Here is a 17,186-nt window from a genome sequence, read left to right as displayed (position 1 = left end):
TTTTTTTTCATGGCGGGTTTAAAAAAAATTTTTTTTTTTTTTTTTTTTTTTTTTTTTTTGTATGTGACATATACAGAAATCTTCTAGTTACAGATTTTTTTATTATTATTATTTTTTCTGCATTCATGGAAAGTGAAGTACTCTTTCCAAATTACTATGGACTTCAAGGTGCATAGATCTGTTAAGTTTTGAACAGATGACACCAAGCTGAGTGGTGCAGTTAGTTGACACAATAGAAGGAAGGGATGCCATCCAAAGGGACGTGGAAAAACTTGAGAATTGAGCACATGTGAACCTAATGAGGTTCAACAAGTCAAAGTGCAAGGGGCTGCTCCTGTGCCAGAGCAATCCCAGACATGAGTACAGACTAGTAGAAGAACTCACTGAGAGCCGCCCTGCAGAGAAGGACTTGGGGGTTCTGGTTGACAAAAAGCTTGACATGACCCAGCAGTGAACACTTGCAGCCAACTGCATCCTGGGCTGCATCAAGAGAGCCCAGGCAATGGTAAGGCACTGCAACAGGTTGCCCAGAGAGGTGGATGCCCCATCCCTGGAAGTGTTCAAGACCAGGTTAGATGAGGCCCTGAGCCATACAATCTAGTGGGTGGCATCCCTGCCTAAGGTAGGGGGCATTGAAACTAGATGATCTTTAAAGTCTCTTCCAACCCGAGCTATTCTATGATTCTGTGGTTTTTGCTCTGTCTTTTGTATCGAGATAAATCAGTCAGAAAATCAGGTAAACCTAAACATAAACAGCAACTAGAAAGCTTGAAAACAATGGTTTTTGCTTTATTTTTAGCCTCAAATTTTAGCCTCAAACAGTAATACTTATTAATGACTACTAAAACCCAACTGAGGTGAGGAAAAACGTTTAGGAATTGATTACACTGCTGTATAATATCTCAGAGCATTTATATGCTATAATAAATATATTGTGAATATTAAACATGAATAATTTATTTTATTTAGAACTCCTTTTTTAACTGGAAATGTGGCTAACTGGTGAGAAGACACAGAAGCATTTCTAACATAAAGCAATTTACCTTATCAGTTATATCTCAGGGTTTACAGTCCTGAAGCTGATTTTTATGTGTTTTTTTTTTTGTTTGTTTGTTTTTTTCAAATGAATGAGAAATGGTAGTGATTTTTTTCTCAATAATTTCTTCAACATTTAAACTGCTGAATTAGTTACTTCAAAAGAAAGGAGACTTAGGACTGAATCAATTAAGGAATAACTTTTTAACTTTTGCACAGCAACCTAAAATGTACAGTTTCTGTAGTGGACAACAGTCTAAAGTACAGCCATGAAGATTCTTCAGTTAGATTTATTCTCCCTCAGAATTCATAAATGCTGGGCACCAGGTATCTGAAGGCACTGAATATTGCCAAATACTCTGTAATAAAACAGAGGATCCAAAAAATCAAGAGCTTAAAAAATCTAAGTTTACATGAAAATAATGGAACTGTTCATATTCTTTTTCTAACTAAATGGAATTTTTTTCAGGAAGAAAAAATATTCTGGGGGTAATCCTGGAAAATGGGATATGTTGTTAGTCCCATGCAATATTATCCATGTCACAAAAAATACCAAGTTTCCAGTTTGGGCATAATTTATGATGTGAAATCAGCTTTTGTGCTAATAATGCACTTACAAGAATAATTGCAGCGTTCAGATCTCTGATCAGATCCACAGATGCACAACTCCATGTTTTAGTGAAGTTTATCATTAAACAAATATATTAGCTCATTTCACAAGACACATTGAAACAATTCAGAGAAGATAATCAGTCATCAAGTCACTGTTTCATCTTTTTATTTTTATTTTTTTTCTGTAATCCAAAGGACAGAATTTGGTATTTCTGACCAAATCTGTGAACTTTAAAGTTGTTTTTGTTTGTTGCAACTTTCAGATGCAAAAGTCTTGGAGACTAGCAATTTAGAATATTTTAATGTGTTTGCCTATGTAAGGCCAAATCTCTCATTCACTCAGTGCTAGAAGGCACAATCAGAACAGTTTATCCCCGTTTGTCTAAAAAGAAATAAGTATTAGACAAGAGATTTTTATTATTTTTAATAACACAGTGAGAAACGGTTTAAGATCAGGAAGGAAAAATGCTTAAACTCTTTAAAATACATTTATTATGTAAGAGAGTTAATTGTAATGCAAATTTATTTTAATAAATAACTCAATGGACACAATAAAACATTCATTATTTTTGCTAACAGGAATGCATTCTTTACTTTATGGTTCAATAGTAGTTCTAACACCCTTTCAGAAAGGTTTGTACTTACGGGTAAGATGGCAACAAAGTAACCTCTTTTGCTCCTTGAAGTTAAGGATTAAGCTTTTTTTTTCTCTCTCTTTTTTTTTTTTTTAATTACATTTTTTTTTTTTAATTACATAATAGAAATGCTTATGGCTTATAGATAAAAAAAACATTTTAAAATGCTCTGTTTAAGTTTTATATAGAAACATTTGTAAAGTTAGTAACTTACACTGAAGATGTATTTTTATCTTTCTGTAAGTTTATTAATGCCTTTTTTCTTTAAATATAATATGAATTATTTCCAAAGCACCTGAAATAGCTAGCATGTTTGTTTGTTTGTTTGTTTTGTAGAGAATAGTTGATTCAGATTAACAGTAGTGAGTAGACCAGCATAATGAAATTAATCATGCTATTTTAATCACGAAAGGACATGAATACAAATGTTGAAGGAGTTTGTGTTTATTGTGTCTAAAATGCTGAATGAAAGTGATGAAATGCTGAATTAAAGTTATAGCTTAAAAATTATAAAATATTGCTTATTAATTGACTCTGTTCCTGTCTCATACTGTATATCTAAAAGAGAAATCACTGGAATCTAGGTCTTAGCATTTGGAAGGAAAATTGATTTTCTTTACCTTGATCACAGCAAATTATTTACAGGCTTAGCATGAGAGCATTGTACTGTACTGCTATTGATCCTAGGACAATCATCATAGCATTTACAGTCAGAAGATACAACTTGTATATATAAAGAAATGTATTTTCCAAGTCATTTATATCGATACTATTGTTGGATGCTACACAGTATCTCTGAGCTGTAAGATATTAAACAAACTGCTTGTTTTTTAGGAAAACTCCAACCAAAAAGAATTGTTTGAGAATAAATATTAGCATTTTTTCTGTCAGCAAGCTCCAACAAGGAAAAAAAAAAAATACAACACCTTTGATACAGTCCTTCCACATCTGAAATTGTTTTAGAGCTCATTGACACACTGACAAGTACAGAACAGCTCTCAGCTCTTCTTTCTCCCAGATGTGGAACAGTTTGCTTGGAAATCAAGGCAGCAATCTCTTAAACCTTCACACAGGGTGCCAGGTCTCAAATCTGTCCTTCCTGCTGGAATAAAGTCAGAATCCCTGTTTCTGCAAGAGGTACCCAGACAATCTATATGAGGCACCAGGTACGAGCGAGGTTCAGAGCAGGGTGGTCATACCAGGAGCGGGGACAGTCTTTGCAGCATGGCAGGAACCTGGGTGAGATGCATTTTGCACAGTGTGGCCCTGGGGGCTTGGGAGGATTTCTCTCACATGAAGGCAGGTTGCCACTTCACCTGATGGGGAGGGAAACCCAAGAATATTTTGGAAATCATTTGGAAATATTTATCTTAACCACAGATGTGTTGCCTGAGGAAGTGCATGTGTCCTGCCAAGATCTTCAAAAGGACTTAAAGTATGTGTGTGTTCAGGCCCAGATGGGATAGCAGGCAATGCTGCTGTGTTAAGTAATTAGGCAGTAATGAGGCAAATGGATGGCAGAACTGCAGGTGAGTTTTCCCGCTGGACTGCAAGCATATTCAGTCTGTGCTGAGAGGGGGCATGCTTGGTTCCCAAGTCTGACCACATAGCCATACTCAGTGCAGTTGCCAGTGTCTCATTGTGTAACTCCATGAAAGCATGGATTTGCTGTCCTCTCTAGAGCTCTCCCAGTGACTTATGGGGGAAGAACAACCACAAATCTGAAGATCACTGAATTACATTAACTGTGAGCTCCAGTGGAAAAATAGCTTCCCTTTTTCTTCCAGAATAGGGAGTGGAATATTTTCAGCATCATCAAAACACCTGAGCTAGCTGTTGTCTGCAAGGGTGAAGAGGATGGTGGCACACATAACACAGTCAGCACTTTTAGCTTTTTCCTTTTTACACACAAATGGAAAGAAGAATGTCCATGAGTGGGGGTTATTGCTCATTGTCACAGTTGTACTGTTACCAATTTGTTAATCCCTTGCCCCTTCCCTATTACCCATATTGCTCCTTCTCTGAAGGCTGCCTGGGGCCTAAGGAGAGGGTTAGTGGCACTAGGCAGGCCAAACCCAAGAGAGTTGAAAGGGTCAAGGCCTAGCTTCCTTGAACTTATTGGCTTCTGAAATGCAACATATTCCACAGCTGTTTCACTTAGGTAATTCAGAAGGTCATTTTAGACAGTTTGCTCTTTTCTTGCAGGTATGCCGCAGTACTTGTGTCAGTGCTGTTGTTTTATCATAGAATATTAAAATATCCTGAGTTGAAAGGCACCCACAAGGGTCATAAAGGCCAGCTCCTGGCTCCACATAGGACCACCCAAAAGTCAGACCATATGTCTGAGAGCACTGTCCAAATGCTTCTTGAACTCCAGAAGGCTCAGTGCCATGATCACTGCCCTGGGGAGCCTCTCCCAGTGCCCGATCACCCTCTCAGTGAAGAATCTTTTCCTAACATCCAGAAGTTTTTGTATTTAGCATTCTTTTTTAACATAGGCTTTTTCTTTGTACAGGCTTGTAGAATTGGTAACCTATTCCTAATAACAGAGGAGTTCGTAAAATCATATAAAATTACAGCATGACTTTATAGATCCTTCTTGTATTGTCTTTCCTACTTTGAGGGAAAGCTTTCAGATCTGGAGTGGTTTTGTTTGTTTGTTTGTTTTATTTTGTTTTGTTTTAATGTAAAGCTATGCCCAAAAAGAGATGTCAAAAAAAAAAAAAAAAAAATCTGCTATTCTTAACAGAGCAGTACTGGTTCATGAGAGTTTTATCTCAGATTTCCTTGATATCATTTGGCTTAAAGAGTACTGAGCTTGTTTCAGACCAATGGCTTGACTCATGTGAGAAAGGACATGTGGGTAAACTCTTTGTAAAAGTTTGATGTTAAGCTTTATTTATTAATCTAAGGTGAGAGCAAATAAAAGAGTTATAAGTAACTAATGCACAATTCTACTGTTTACAAGAGACAAAAAAAAACTCTTATTTTGAATTATTTTTTTATTTTGTTATGAACATTGCATATCATATCTAGCACACCTGTAAATAAGAAGCTAGACCCCATTCTAGTGAGTGAGCTGTCCTAATGTTGAAGACAGTATTCATTGAACTCATGGTGTGTGCTTGTAAATTTTCTGCTTATGAGCCCCTGTATGCCAGAGCTGGAATCAGTACATCAAGTTTTGTTCATCCTGGGGACAATGTTAGCACAATGGCTGTTGATTCTGGTGCCTAAGTTATTTAATATGTCTGTTAATGATGAGTGAAACAGAATATAGTGTTCAGCACTTTCTTCTGCTGCTTTATTGGCACAAATTTGTTTCTCCAGGAAGAATTAGCAGATGTGCCTGTCACTATGCAGGAAGATATAACTGTTGTAAATATGGCATTTTATAATCACTCTTAGATTATAATCATAAGCCAGTTCTCCCTGTGTAGTATCTGGCTGCATCATATATTAAAGTGATGTGCATAGTATGAAGGTATTTAGCCCCTTACAATAATGTGAATAGTAAACAATGAGTCCTTTTTCTTCTCTTGTGGCACTATATTCCACAAAGTTGTTACTCAGATATATTATAAACTACAAATAAATGGGTTTGTTATAAAAATAAAGCTATTACAATTATTGTTTTATGTTGTAAAGCTGGTTGTTAGATGTTACATTAAGTGGAAACATAGGAAACTGCTGTTGGCTAAGAACTGCAAATAGAGAAAGGATGTAAAGTACTTTCAGTGTAATATATCTGTAAGAAGCTTGTCTGCTGTCAATTAATATGAAATTAATTCTTATTAAGAAACAAACACTATCACTAGGAGAAAATGAGTGGATCTCTCAAGTCACAGATTCCCCTTTTCAGAAGAAATCTGTTTTTTATAACTTGATGAAACTCAAAGTTATACACATTAGCAGTATTGAAAATCTATCTAAAGTTTTTTCTTCTGACAGCTAGAAATTATTTTGTAATTTCCTACTCAGGTAATCCAATGGGTAGTTTGCTCTAGTTAATCTCTCTCTTATTTTCTTAATGTATTCAGAGACAGTGTGATCCTTATCCTGCATTTTTTAAAGTTAAAAAAGCCAAATAACATTAACTTCTTCTCATAGTACAGTTTGCAGCCCTGGAAAATCTCATTGGCATTGATTTGATCCCACACTTTTGATAAAGATACAGGTTCAGGTTTTGTCTGTAATTGTTTGCTGTGTCTTTCAGAAATACACTGACCAATGAAACACAGAATCTCATTTTTCTTTTCTGAGGAGGAAACACTGATGTCCCATTCTCTGTTCAATTTTCCATTCACCTTGTCTGCTAATATATTTACATTCTCTTTACTATATTTATGTTTTCATTACTTGTCAGTTATTTCAAGTTTAAAAAGTCAACTTTCCTAATATGTTTAGTCACCTACCTCCTATAACTATGGATGTATGGTTTTGTGTGTTGGAATTTCTGAAGCTACTGCTTCAAGTTCCCTGGCTGTTCTTGTTGGACAACTCTTCCTCTTGTCTGATCATGATGCCTTTGTGTCACAAGCTGTGCTCCACATGTGCCAGTGCACTAGTTCCCCGGAAGGTTCTGTAAATGACTTTCCTCTAAACAGTCCCCCATTTCAACTCAACTAGTTGTTGCCACTCTGTTATCCAGTTCATATGTATTTTGTAATTTCAGTCTTAATCCTTATCTTGTTTAGGCTGACAGTTTTTCTCATAACACTGTGCCAAGAGACTTGCAGAAATCTGTTTCATGTTTGGAAGTTTACGATCACCCATTGGAAAGTGTAAAGTTGCATTGTATTCTACTACACATTATTGAGAACATCCTACTGTGCCTGTAGCTGTATCTCAGCCTGCACCTGAATTGTCTTTTTGTTTGTTTTCACTTTCTCCTCTGTTCAGGTACTTACCTTGCTGCTGTTCAGCCAGACAGTATCACCCCAGACTCAGATTTTATATACATTCTTCATATGGATGAAGTGTCTCTTGAAATCATTGGAAAGTATTGAATAATTCTTTATATTTTGGAGACCGAAACTCTAAAAAGCCAGGTGAAGAAAAAACAGTAATAGTTCTTGATCATGTTTCTGATTTTTTTTAAAGCTAAGTTTAGATAAAGTGGTCGACAGTTTAGTAGTATTATGGATGTAAGAATGCCTGGAGTGGATGGAGGATTAAGTATCATGGCCTCATTGTTATGGAGAGACTGTTTTAAGTAATGCTCAAAGAAAAAAAGAAAAAAAGAAAAAAAAAACCTGTTGATTTAAAAATAACCATCTGCATTCTATCTTTTCATGAATGATGGTCTTGCAATAATAAAAGTGTGTTGGTTTGAGCTTTTGTGTGTATGTAGTAAGAACTTTCCTTTTTTATTACATCAGTGAATCACTAAGACACTAAGATTGCAAAGAGTTCAGGGCTTGCAATGCAGATTACATTCTGCTTACGTATTATCTATTGTATTTCTCTCCCACAATAATAAAGCATTGCCTTTATTCTAATTTGGTTCTTATCTGTTCCTCTTTTTTTTTTTTTTTTTTTTCTTTTGTTCCTGCTTGCGGTTCAGAGTTCCTTTGAGCATGATTAGATTATCGGTGTTTCTTGCCAACTTCTAATTTCAGCTGGCATGAAAAGAGGCAAGCAGAAACTCTTGCCAGCTCTTGTGTTAGTTGTGCTGTAACAATTGTTCTGAAGGCAGCAAACTCTTCAGGAAAGTCACAAAGTCATGCAGTATGAAAAAATGAAATGTTGTGCATCCCTTTATTGAATTGAAAATAATTTCTCCCATTCACTGCTTTCAGTGAGCCTAAAGTGATTGTATCATGTCAGGGAAAATGTTCCTTTGACCAAGTACGCTTTCTCTGTAGAAACCTGTAGAAGTGGGAAGAGATATAAGAGAATAAATGCATATTGTGATACAGCCTCAGTCTCAGCACCACCAATCTGTAGCATAGAGAAATTCAACCTTCATTTTTAACATGTCAATGATGGAAGACTCCCATTAAGCTGTCCACTCAGATTTTGAATGCATGTAAAACTTTTTCATCCACAGTTTGTTGTACCAGTAAATTCTGTGATTGGGCTATGTCAGTATTTGCATTTCTGTTTTTGAATCTTGAGAGCATCATTGTATGTGTCAGAGCTCTCAATGTGAAAAGAGACAGTGATTATTCCTATCCACTTCCCTTATGGTGCTGTCTTGGGGATGGCCCACTCTGGATTACTCTCTTCACCCTAGTCATCTAACGGTACACATGCATGATCATTTGATAACGTCGGTTAGTGCCTTTCTCTTTCTATGTTATGGATTTCAGATGGGACATCAAGGTATTGACAAAGTACCTGTATGTGGTGTTCAAGATTCAGGTGCACTATGGACTTACATAATGGTACAGTGACGTTTCTGATTCACTCTGGACTTGTCCAAATGATTCCATGTGTCCCATTTGCTTGTTCATTCATCACAACTGAACAGTGAGGTGGCATTTGCAGGGAATTGCCTATTGTACAACTTTCCAGAGTGCTATCAACTGGCACACAGTCTAATTCATGTGTAATTAGGATTGCCTTCTTCACAAGTGCTGTACATTTTTCTCCAGATAATTTAATCTATTTTATTACCTAGCCATTCAAAATCATGAGAACTTTTTCAGGTAGATTTATTTTTACCATGCTGAATGATTTTAGTTTAGATTATTATATCTTACTGCCTCCCAGGTCACCTCCTTTTCCAGGTCACTTGTGACTGCACTGACCAGTTCATGTCATTGCACAAATCCGTCCTCTAAGAAAGCAAGCCATCTTCCCTTTGCTTCCTGGGCTGAACCAGACTAAGCAGACCTTTTGTTTAGAAATTTCAGAGAAAAGCATCACATTTAGCTGAATTTGAATTATAAGAAGATATTTTTCTCCTAGAGAAAACAATAATAAATATTTTATATGGCACCAAGATTTAAAAAAAAAGAAAAAAAATAGTTGAGAAAAACAGCATTTTGATAATGCCAATGCAAATTTCAGATCTGAAATTCTATAAAATTAAAGCTGTTGTTTAGAAAAAAAAATCAGAGAGAATGCCAAAATAGAATATTTCCATCAAAAATGAAGTTTGTTTCCACTAGATTAATTGAAATCATTCATTGTTCTGACTACTGTACAAGCACTTTGCAATGGGAAAAAAAAAAAAAATCTGAAATTTGGAGTATTCTGTTAGCATATTGTTTCAAGAATTGAATTTATCTTTTATTTGTTGTCTGTATTAGAGTAGTGTTTGGGAAGTAAGATGTGCAATGGGTGAACAGCAAATAAGAAAACATCTTCAGGAAGAGTTTATAGATTCAGTGTCATATATGTTCAGGACTGTTTTCACATTATTGAGATGTAATAAAATAGTTCAGTAACAGCAGTGAAAATGAATTAGTACAGTTTTCTATACGTGTGATAATATTGTATTACTGAGTTGATGCAAACTTTTTCATTGCTGCTGTTTATCTGTTGTTGATTATCAAAGGCTAAGTCATTAGCCGTCTTCTCACTATGATTTCAGTGGAGCATATCTAATAAACTAAGGCATCTGAAATTGGAATGTAATAAAAATGCACTGTTTATGTTAATAGAATATTCCTGTTGTATGAGTGCTACTAATGAATCTGCTGTGAAGCTGAGCTTGTAATTAGTCAAGGGTTATGGAAGAATTTGCACAATAAGACAGTGTTTAGATTTACAGTGGCAGTTTGTCATCTGTTAAAAATCTTTGAGGTAAAAAGTATATACATATGTACACATATACTTCTTTAAATGAAACTTAATTTTCAGATAAGCAGATAAGTTAAATTTGTAAAGGTGGTTATGGTTATTTCAGTTTTACTCAAACATTTTTATGGATGAAGAGAAACTCAAGTGATTCTTTACTTAGAAGGGCTTAGGAAAGAGAGGAGTGTCACGAATTGTGGAGAAAGATGTTGATGCCATTCAGTAACTAGACAGGCTTCAGTTCTTTCTTTCATTTAAAAAGTTACACATCTTCTTTCTCTTCTATAAGGGGATTGTAATGTGAAATTCTAAATGTGAAAATTACAGATTCAACTTCTTTTCTGGAAAAATAACATAACCTTTTCAGTAGTTTTATGATAATAAAACACTAGTACTTTTGACATCCTAAGAAAACAGAAGATCTAGCTGTTGGGATTTGTTACTGAAAGGAAAATATAAAAGCACAGTTAACTTGCAGAACATGCAGTAGTCAGCTTTAAATAAATGGTGCAAGGAAGGGAGTGAATCTTACAACTGGAGAGATAGGAATCTCACCTGACCATTAGATGTTTTCTCATGATTCAAAATGTAAATTGTAGAGGGAGAAGGAAAAATGATTATTACAAAAATAAGACATCCTCACCCAGGCCATTCCCAGGCACTTTTCTCTGGGATTCAGTCCTTCATCCTGTAATCTGTCTGTCCTGCCAATGGTGATCTCTCATCCACAAGGAAGCCATATTTTGATTTCACCAGCACTGCTGATGAACCCTGCCCAGAGACGTTTTGTTGTCTCCCTCCTTGGAGATCTTCAGAAGCTCTCTGGACATGATCCTGGGCAACCTGCTGTAGGTGACCATGCTTAACCAGAAGTGTTGTCCCTTCCAACCACAACCATTCTGGGATTATGGGACTCAGTACTGATAATGTTGGTGTCTGTTTCCTGTGATAGCAAGGAAATCACCCAAACCGTGTCGCTGCTTCATCTCATTTCAAGTAAGACCTAAAATACCTCTTTCTCAAGATAGGACAAATGTGGTCTGACGTGTTTAGACAGGAGGTGTTCTGTGAATTAGGAGTATTTGAGTCTTTTTGTAACTATATACATCTTTTCCACTGGTGCTGTCACTCTGGAATATTTGCTATGTTAAAGGTAAAGTTAAGATCACTGAACAGTTTGCAGAATTAGGAAGCTTTTTTTTTTCTCCGTGTTGTGACCATAGCCTCAAAAATGCTGACCTGACTAACAATGTTTCTTCAAGCAGAGTCATTTACCGCCTGGGTGGGGAGGGGGATTCTAGAAACTTTGTATTGAAACCCTGTGTTTCTCATATGTATTTCTTGTACTTGGTAATGGACTTCTGAACAATTGTCATGGATCTTAGCTTGTTAAGAGTTAATTTACATTTGTTACCTATGCTTATTATTACTTCTAGTAACAAGACTTCTGTTCTAGAAAAAAATGCAGTAAAATGGGCTACACATTTTTAGTCTACGTTGTGTCATCAGATGCCACCTTTCTAGATTTTCTTAGTGTATAAAAGACAAACTTCAATACAAATCTCAAATCTGATTATAGCTCAAGCTTACTACACCGCCTTGAACAATTTCTACCTAATTAGCACATTTTCCTTATGTATTAATTACAGACTAGTCTGTTTTCAGATAAAAAGAACAGCTTCTTCTCCTTTACCTTTTATTCACTGAAAATTATTTTTTTTTTTTCCTGTGGATTTTGTAGGTATTAATTTCGCAAAGGCTTGTGGGTCCATATTTATGAACCTAATGTGTTACTCCTCCATATTGCTCTCCTTTTAATAATGAATATTCATAACATTAAATGTATAATGAGCTATATGCACTTTTAGGGAAGAGGCTGAGTCAGAAAAAGTTTTATGACTTTTTCATACTTCAGCTGCTAGCACAGAAGGGTATAAAGGCCAGGTATTCTAAACCCTAGACTTGTGCTTCAGCCATAAAATGTCTTCTAAAAAGTTAGGAGATACAATTAGTAATTTGACAGAAGTAGAATGACTTTTCTTGTCACAGGAATACATTGGAAATTACTCAAGATGAATTACACTAGCATGATCTAATTGACATACTACTAGATGTATCACTGCCAGCACATATATTCCAATGATTAAATTTCAGTCCCTTAATTCTTTGTCCTCTTGTTGGTCCCCAACAGGAAAAAATAAATAAATAAATAAAAATTATGGTGGAATGAAGTTCATTTGCTTAATAAATGTTAAGTAGCACTATCCATTTGTGTATGGCTGTAGGAAGTGCAGGCAGCTATGTGCTGCATAGATATAAATCCAAGATTTTTCTTAAGAAAAAATCTTCAGAGATGCTAACCTTTCAGTAAGGATCTTTGCTAATCAGATGTACCTCAAGACTTAGTGTTTCATGAATAGTATGATTCAGCCCGCACACAGGAACTCATAGACCTTTGCAGTACCTACAGACCTTTGCAGTTTGATGAAATAAAGATAATCCCAAAATATCTGCCCTTCTGTTTAGTTAGAGGACAATATTTACTTACTGCAGGCTGTGCTGAAACTGAGACTAAAATCAATCAAAACCAGTAGTTCCTGTTAAATACATTAAAGTTTGTTCCCAAAAACACCTATGATATATCAAAATTCCTAATGTTAAACAGTATCAATGTGTGTCATTTTGTAGCTAGAAGCACTTCCATTTAATGTTTTTTGTTTTTGTTTTTGTTTTTTTCCTCTCTTTTTTTTCTAGATGCAACAATTGTTTCATGAAAACTATGAACATAATCGGAAGGGTTACATTCAAGATCTTCACAACAGCAAGATTCACACAGCCATAACCCTTCATCCAAACAAAAGACCAGCCTACCAATACAGGCTGCACAATTATATACTGAGCCGCAAAATTTCCGAACTGCGCTATCGAACCATCCAGCTCCATAGGGAACGTGCCCTCATGAGCAAGCTCAGTAACAGTGAAATAAATAAGGAAGATCAGCAACTGGGAGTGTTACCATCTTTCAATCATTTCCAGCCACATGAAAGGGTTGAAGTCATCGAGTGGGAATTCCTAACAGGAAAATTTCTTTACTCAACGGTGGAGAACCAGCCACCCCGGCAGAGCCTGAGCAGTGTCCTGAGGGCTGCACTGGATGATGCTGTGATGCAAGTCATGGAAATGATAAATGAGAACTCAAGATCTAGAGGAAGGTTGATTGATTTTAAGGAAATACAGTATGGCTACCGTAGGGTGGACCCTATGCATGGGGTGGAGTACATCCTGGATTTACTGCTTTTGTACAAAAGGCACAAAGGAAGGAAAGTTACAGTTCCAGTGAGACGTCATGCTTATCTTCAGCAAATATTTAGCAAACCTTTCTTCAAAGAGGCAGAAGAACTGGACGTAAGAAGCCTGCTGGAAGATACCAACACTGACACACAATCTTTTTCTTTTCTTTCAAATTCTTTAAAGATTTTTTCCTCATCGTTCCATGGCACCAAAGACATTGGGGGACACAGTGACAAGAAAATACATATTCTTGTCCCTCTAATAGGAAGATTTGACATTTTCTCAAGATTTATGGATAACTTTGAGAAGACTTGCTTGATTCCCAGGCAGAATGTAAAGTTGGCAATAATTCTCTTCAGTTCTGAGTCAGGCCAAGACTCCAGCAAACACATAGAACTGTTGAAAGAATATAGCGTTAAGTATCCTACAGCAGATATGACTCTGATTCCTATGGCAGGAAAGTTTTCTAGAGGTTTAGGTCTTGAAATGGCCTCATCTCAATTTGACAATGGCACCTTGCTTCTGTTCTGTGATGTTGATCTGATATTCACACCAGACTTCCTCCAGCGATGCAGAGAGAACACTATTCAGGGAGAACAGGTTTACTACCCCATCATCTTCAGCCAATATGATCCGAAAGTAGTATATGGAGGCAATCCTCCAGCTGACAGTAGTTTTGTTTTCACAAAAAGAACTGGATTTTGGAGGGAGTATGGATTTGGAATAACCTGTATTTACAAAAGTGATCTACTTACTGCTGGTGGATTTGATACCTCAATTCAAGGCTGGGGACTTGAGGATGTAGACCTCTATACTAAAGTGATAACATCTGGATTGAAGGCTTTTAGAAGTCAAGAAATAGGAGTTGTTCATATTTTTCACCCAGTTCAGTGTGACCCCAATTTAGATCCGAAACAATATAAAATGTGCTTAGGGTCCAAAGCAAGTACATTTGCTTCTACCATGCAGCTTGCTGAACTCTGGCTAGAGAAATATTTGGGTGTCAGGTACAATCGAACTCTCTCCTGACATCTCAACCCATTTGGCCTTTTAAGGGGAGTTTACCTCATTATTGTTATTATTATTTTATTTTGCTGTTGTATTTTTAAACTCCCTCTTTGTTGTCTTCCAAAGACTGTTGACCTCAAACAAGAAGAGTCTGCTACTGAACTAGTTAGGTGAATTCGGTCAGCTTTCCTTTATTTGAAAGTCAGTCAAGTCATGGCTATCATATAATCCCATGGAGCACATCTATCATGAGTCACTGCCTCAGAAGAGAATTCTCTTTTGGCTTTAGGATGTAGTATCATTTCTGTTGCATTTCTCAGACTTGATGTGATACAAATACTTACTGGTGAAGGTACCACAAAAGTGCTTTATGCTTCTTCTGGGGATGGAACTCTGTTAGATAAACTTGAGTTTTATAATTTATATCAGGACTTATATGTATAAACACTACTTTTCTTCATCTTTAAAATTTTTAAAGTAAATGAATAACTATGATTGTAACTTTATTTTTTAAAAAAAAAAAAAAAAAGAAAAAGAAAAAAAAGAAAGAAAGAAAGAAAGAAAGAAAGAAAAACCGAGGAGTTACTTGCAAATGCAACTGGTACTGGCTACCAAGGTCCTTAAATGTCTTACTAGAATAACAAACTCCTCATTGTTGTTCACTCTAAGTGTAAATGAACTTTATTTTCACAAGGAACAGAATCTAATCTAATCAAATCCTCATGTACACTTTGGGACGTTTGTGAACCAATGTCCTTCATTTGCAGGCAAGAAAATATGACACAAAATCGTAATTTATGATAAAGTGCAGGCATACAGTATTATTTTTTTCAAACATATAGTGTAAGTTGCCATTTCTCTTTTTAGAGTGAGTCTCTAATATATAATTTTCTTTTACATTCCCTTCTTGAAGCTGCACTTGATATAGAGTGTTAGAAGTTAAAGCTGTATCTTTTTTCTTTTTTTTTTCTTTTTTTCTTTTTTTAATGTTTTCCGTGAATATTGGTACTCAGAAGCAATTTGTTGTTAAAATTAAAATAATTGTAGAATAATTATTTAAGTTTCAGAATTTACTATTGCTGGTCAAAATTCCTTGCCAATATATTTATATTTGTGGAAGTTGTAAGATTATGTTAAGATCTATCTCTCTGAAAGCCTGACGTTGTCATATTACTGATTTACAGAGTAAAGTATTTAAAATGATACCAACATAAGAAATTATGAAAACAACTTTTTGTATTTTAGAGAAATGTTTATATGGGGATATATATTTATGTGCGTGAGTGTGTGTGTGTGTGTGTGCTTATGTCCCTGTATATATATATATAAGTAGAGAGAGAATCATTGCAAAAGGTGGTCTTCTTTTCAGTTCAACAGTGATTTTTTGCAGTCATTTTTACCACATGCTTGTAACATTTCATGTTACAATTTAGTTAGAGCTCAAAGTCATCCAAAAATCCATCAGCATGTAGCCGAACATAATACAGTGGGTACATCCAATAACCTCAGTACCCTGGATTTCAAATTGTATTTCAAAAAGAACTGGGCAAAAGAACATAAGCAATTACTGAAGTTTTCATATGCTAAATACTTTTTTCAAGAGTAACTCACCTCCTCTGTGTTTCTTTTCAAACAATAACCAGGAGACTGGAATTTGCTAACATATCTTTTTGTGTGAAGATACCCTGATAAATTTCCTAAGGCACCGGGAGTGTGTATAGGTCAGTTAATATCTCTTATTTGTGGGTGACTGTTCTGGATTTGCTATGCAGGGAAAAAGGCATCCCCAAAAGGGGATAAGTAAACTCTGAGTCAAAGGGCTTTTTGAATTCTTTAAACAAGGTCATCCCCAGTACCTTGGGATAGGTAGTAATTGTGCTAGATGAGAACAGATTCATGCTTTTCTGCCTTCATCAAGGAGTGCTCCTGGCTTGTTATTCTCCTGGAGGCTCTTTCCTTCCTAGCCCAGTATTGTTAGCTCAAATATCTGGGGAAAAAAAAAAAAAATAGTATTAATTACGAAGGAATTCTTGTGAACCTCTCTTTCAGCTTGAATGAGTGCAAAGCTCTTGCCATGTTCAGTTAGATAGCCAAGAACAAGGAACATGTGTTTTATTTTATTAATCTCAACTAACTGACGCAACTCAGATTGCAAATATCTGAAAATGAATACCTGTTGATAAATGTTTCTGATTATTTCATAAACTTGAATGAAAATAATGATTTACAAACAAATTTAAGGAGATAATTATCTGCTGAGGTATAATCCAGTGCTTATTTCATTTTTTAACTCAGTGGACAAAAAGTATTTGCTCAGCTCAAAGTAAAATAGACTAGAACAAGAAATGGAACCAATCATTCAATGGGGATCAAGAAGTATACAGAGGGCTTGCAGGATCAGGTCCTAAGTGATATAAGCAAAATACTAGTATTTACCAGTATGAATATTTATTTAGTGACTGACTGGTTCATTTGTTTATATGATGAATTACTTTGTTAAAAACATGATTATAAATGTTTATTATGAAATATTGCATTGTCTTTTGAAATAACTATCCTGAGATAACTTGAGAACATGTGTTAGTTTAAGGAATAATATGCCTTCTATGGATATCAAAAAAAAAAAAAAAAAAAAAAAGAAAAAAAAAAGAAAAGAAAATTTTTAAAAAAGCACAAAAATGTTAGAGTAATGGATGTATAGATTAAGATGGGAATGTTTGTGCTATTCAACTGTTTGCTTTTGTCTAGTCTGAATCATAATCTTGATTGTAAAATGAAATTTCTATGTGTATGATGTCCCTTTGTAAATGCGTAATTAATGGATTCACAAAAAAAAAAAAAAAAAAAAAAAAAAAA

At 35.4% G+C, this 17,186-nt stretch overlaps 1 protein-coding gene across 1 annotated transcript in view; it reads left to right on the top strand.

The window, feature by feature from the left end:
* The window catches only part of CHSY3 (chondroitin sulfate synthase 3), a 177,504-nt gene extending 162,647 nt beyond the window's left edge, over window positions 1-14,857 (top strand). The window contains exon 4 of the mRNA XM_035309622.1: window positions 12,786-14,857. Within this exon, the coding sequence (XP_035165513.1) occupies window positions 12,786-14,351 (1,566 nt within the window). The 3' untranslated portion in view covers window positions 14,352-14,857. The remainder of the gene's footprint in view (window positions 1-12,785) is intronic.
* Window positions 14,858-17,186: the final 2,329 nt, after the last annotated feature.

Source organism: Oxyura jamaicensis, chromosome Z, assembly GCF_011077185.1.
Source record: "Oxyura jamaicensis isolate SHBP4307 breed ruddy duck chromosome Z, BPBGC_Ojam_1.0, whole genome shotgun sequence".
NCBI lineage: Eukaryota > Metazoa > Chordata > Aves > Anseriformes > Anatidae > Oxyura > Oxyura jamaicensis.
This window is presented reverse-complemented; position numbering and strand designations above follow the sequence as displayed.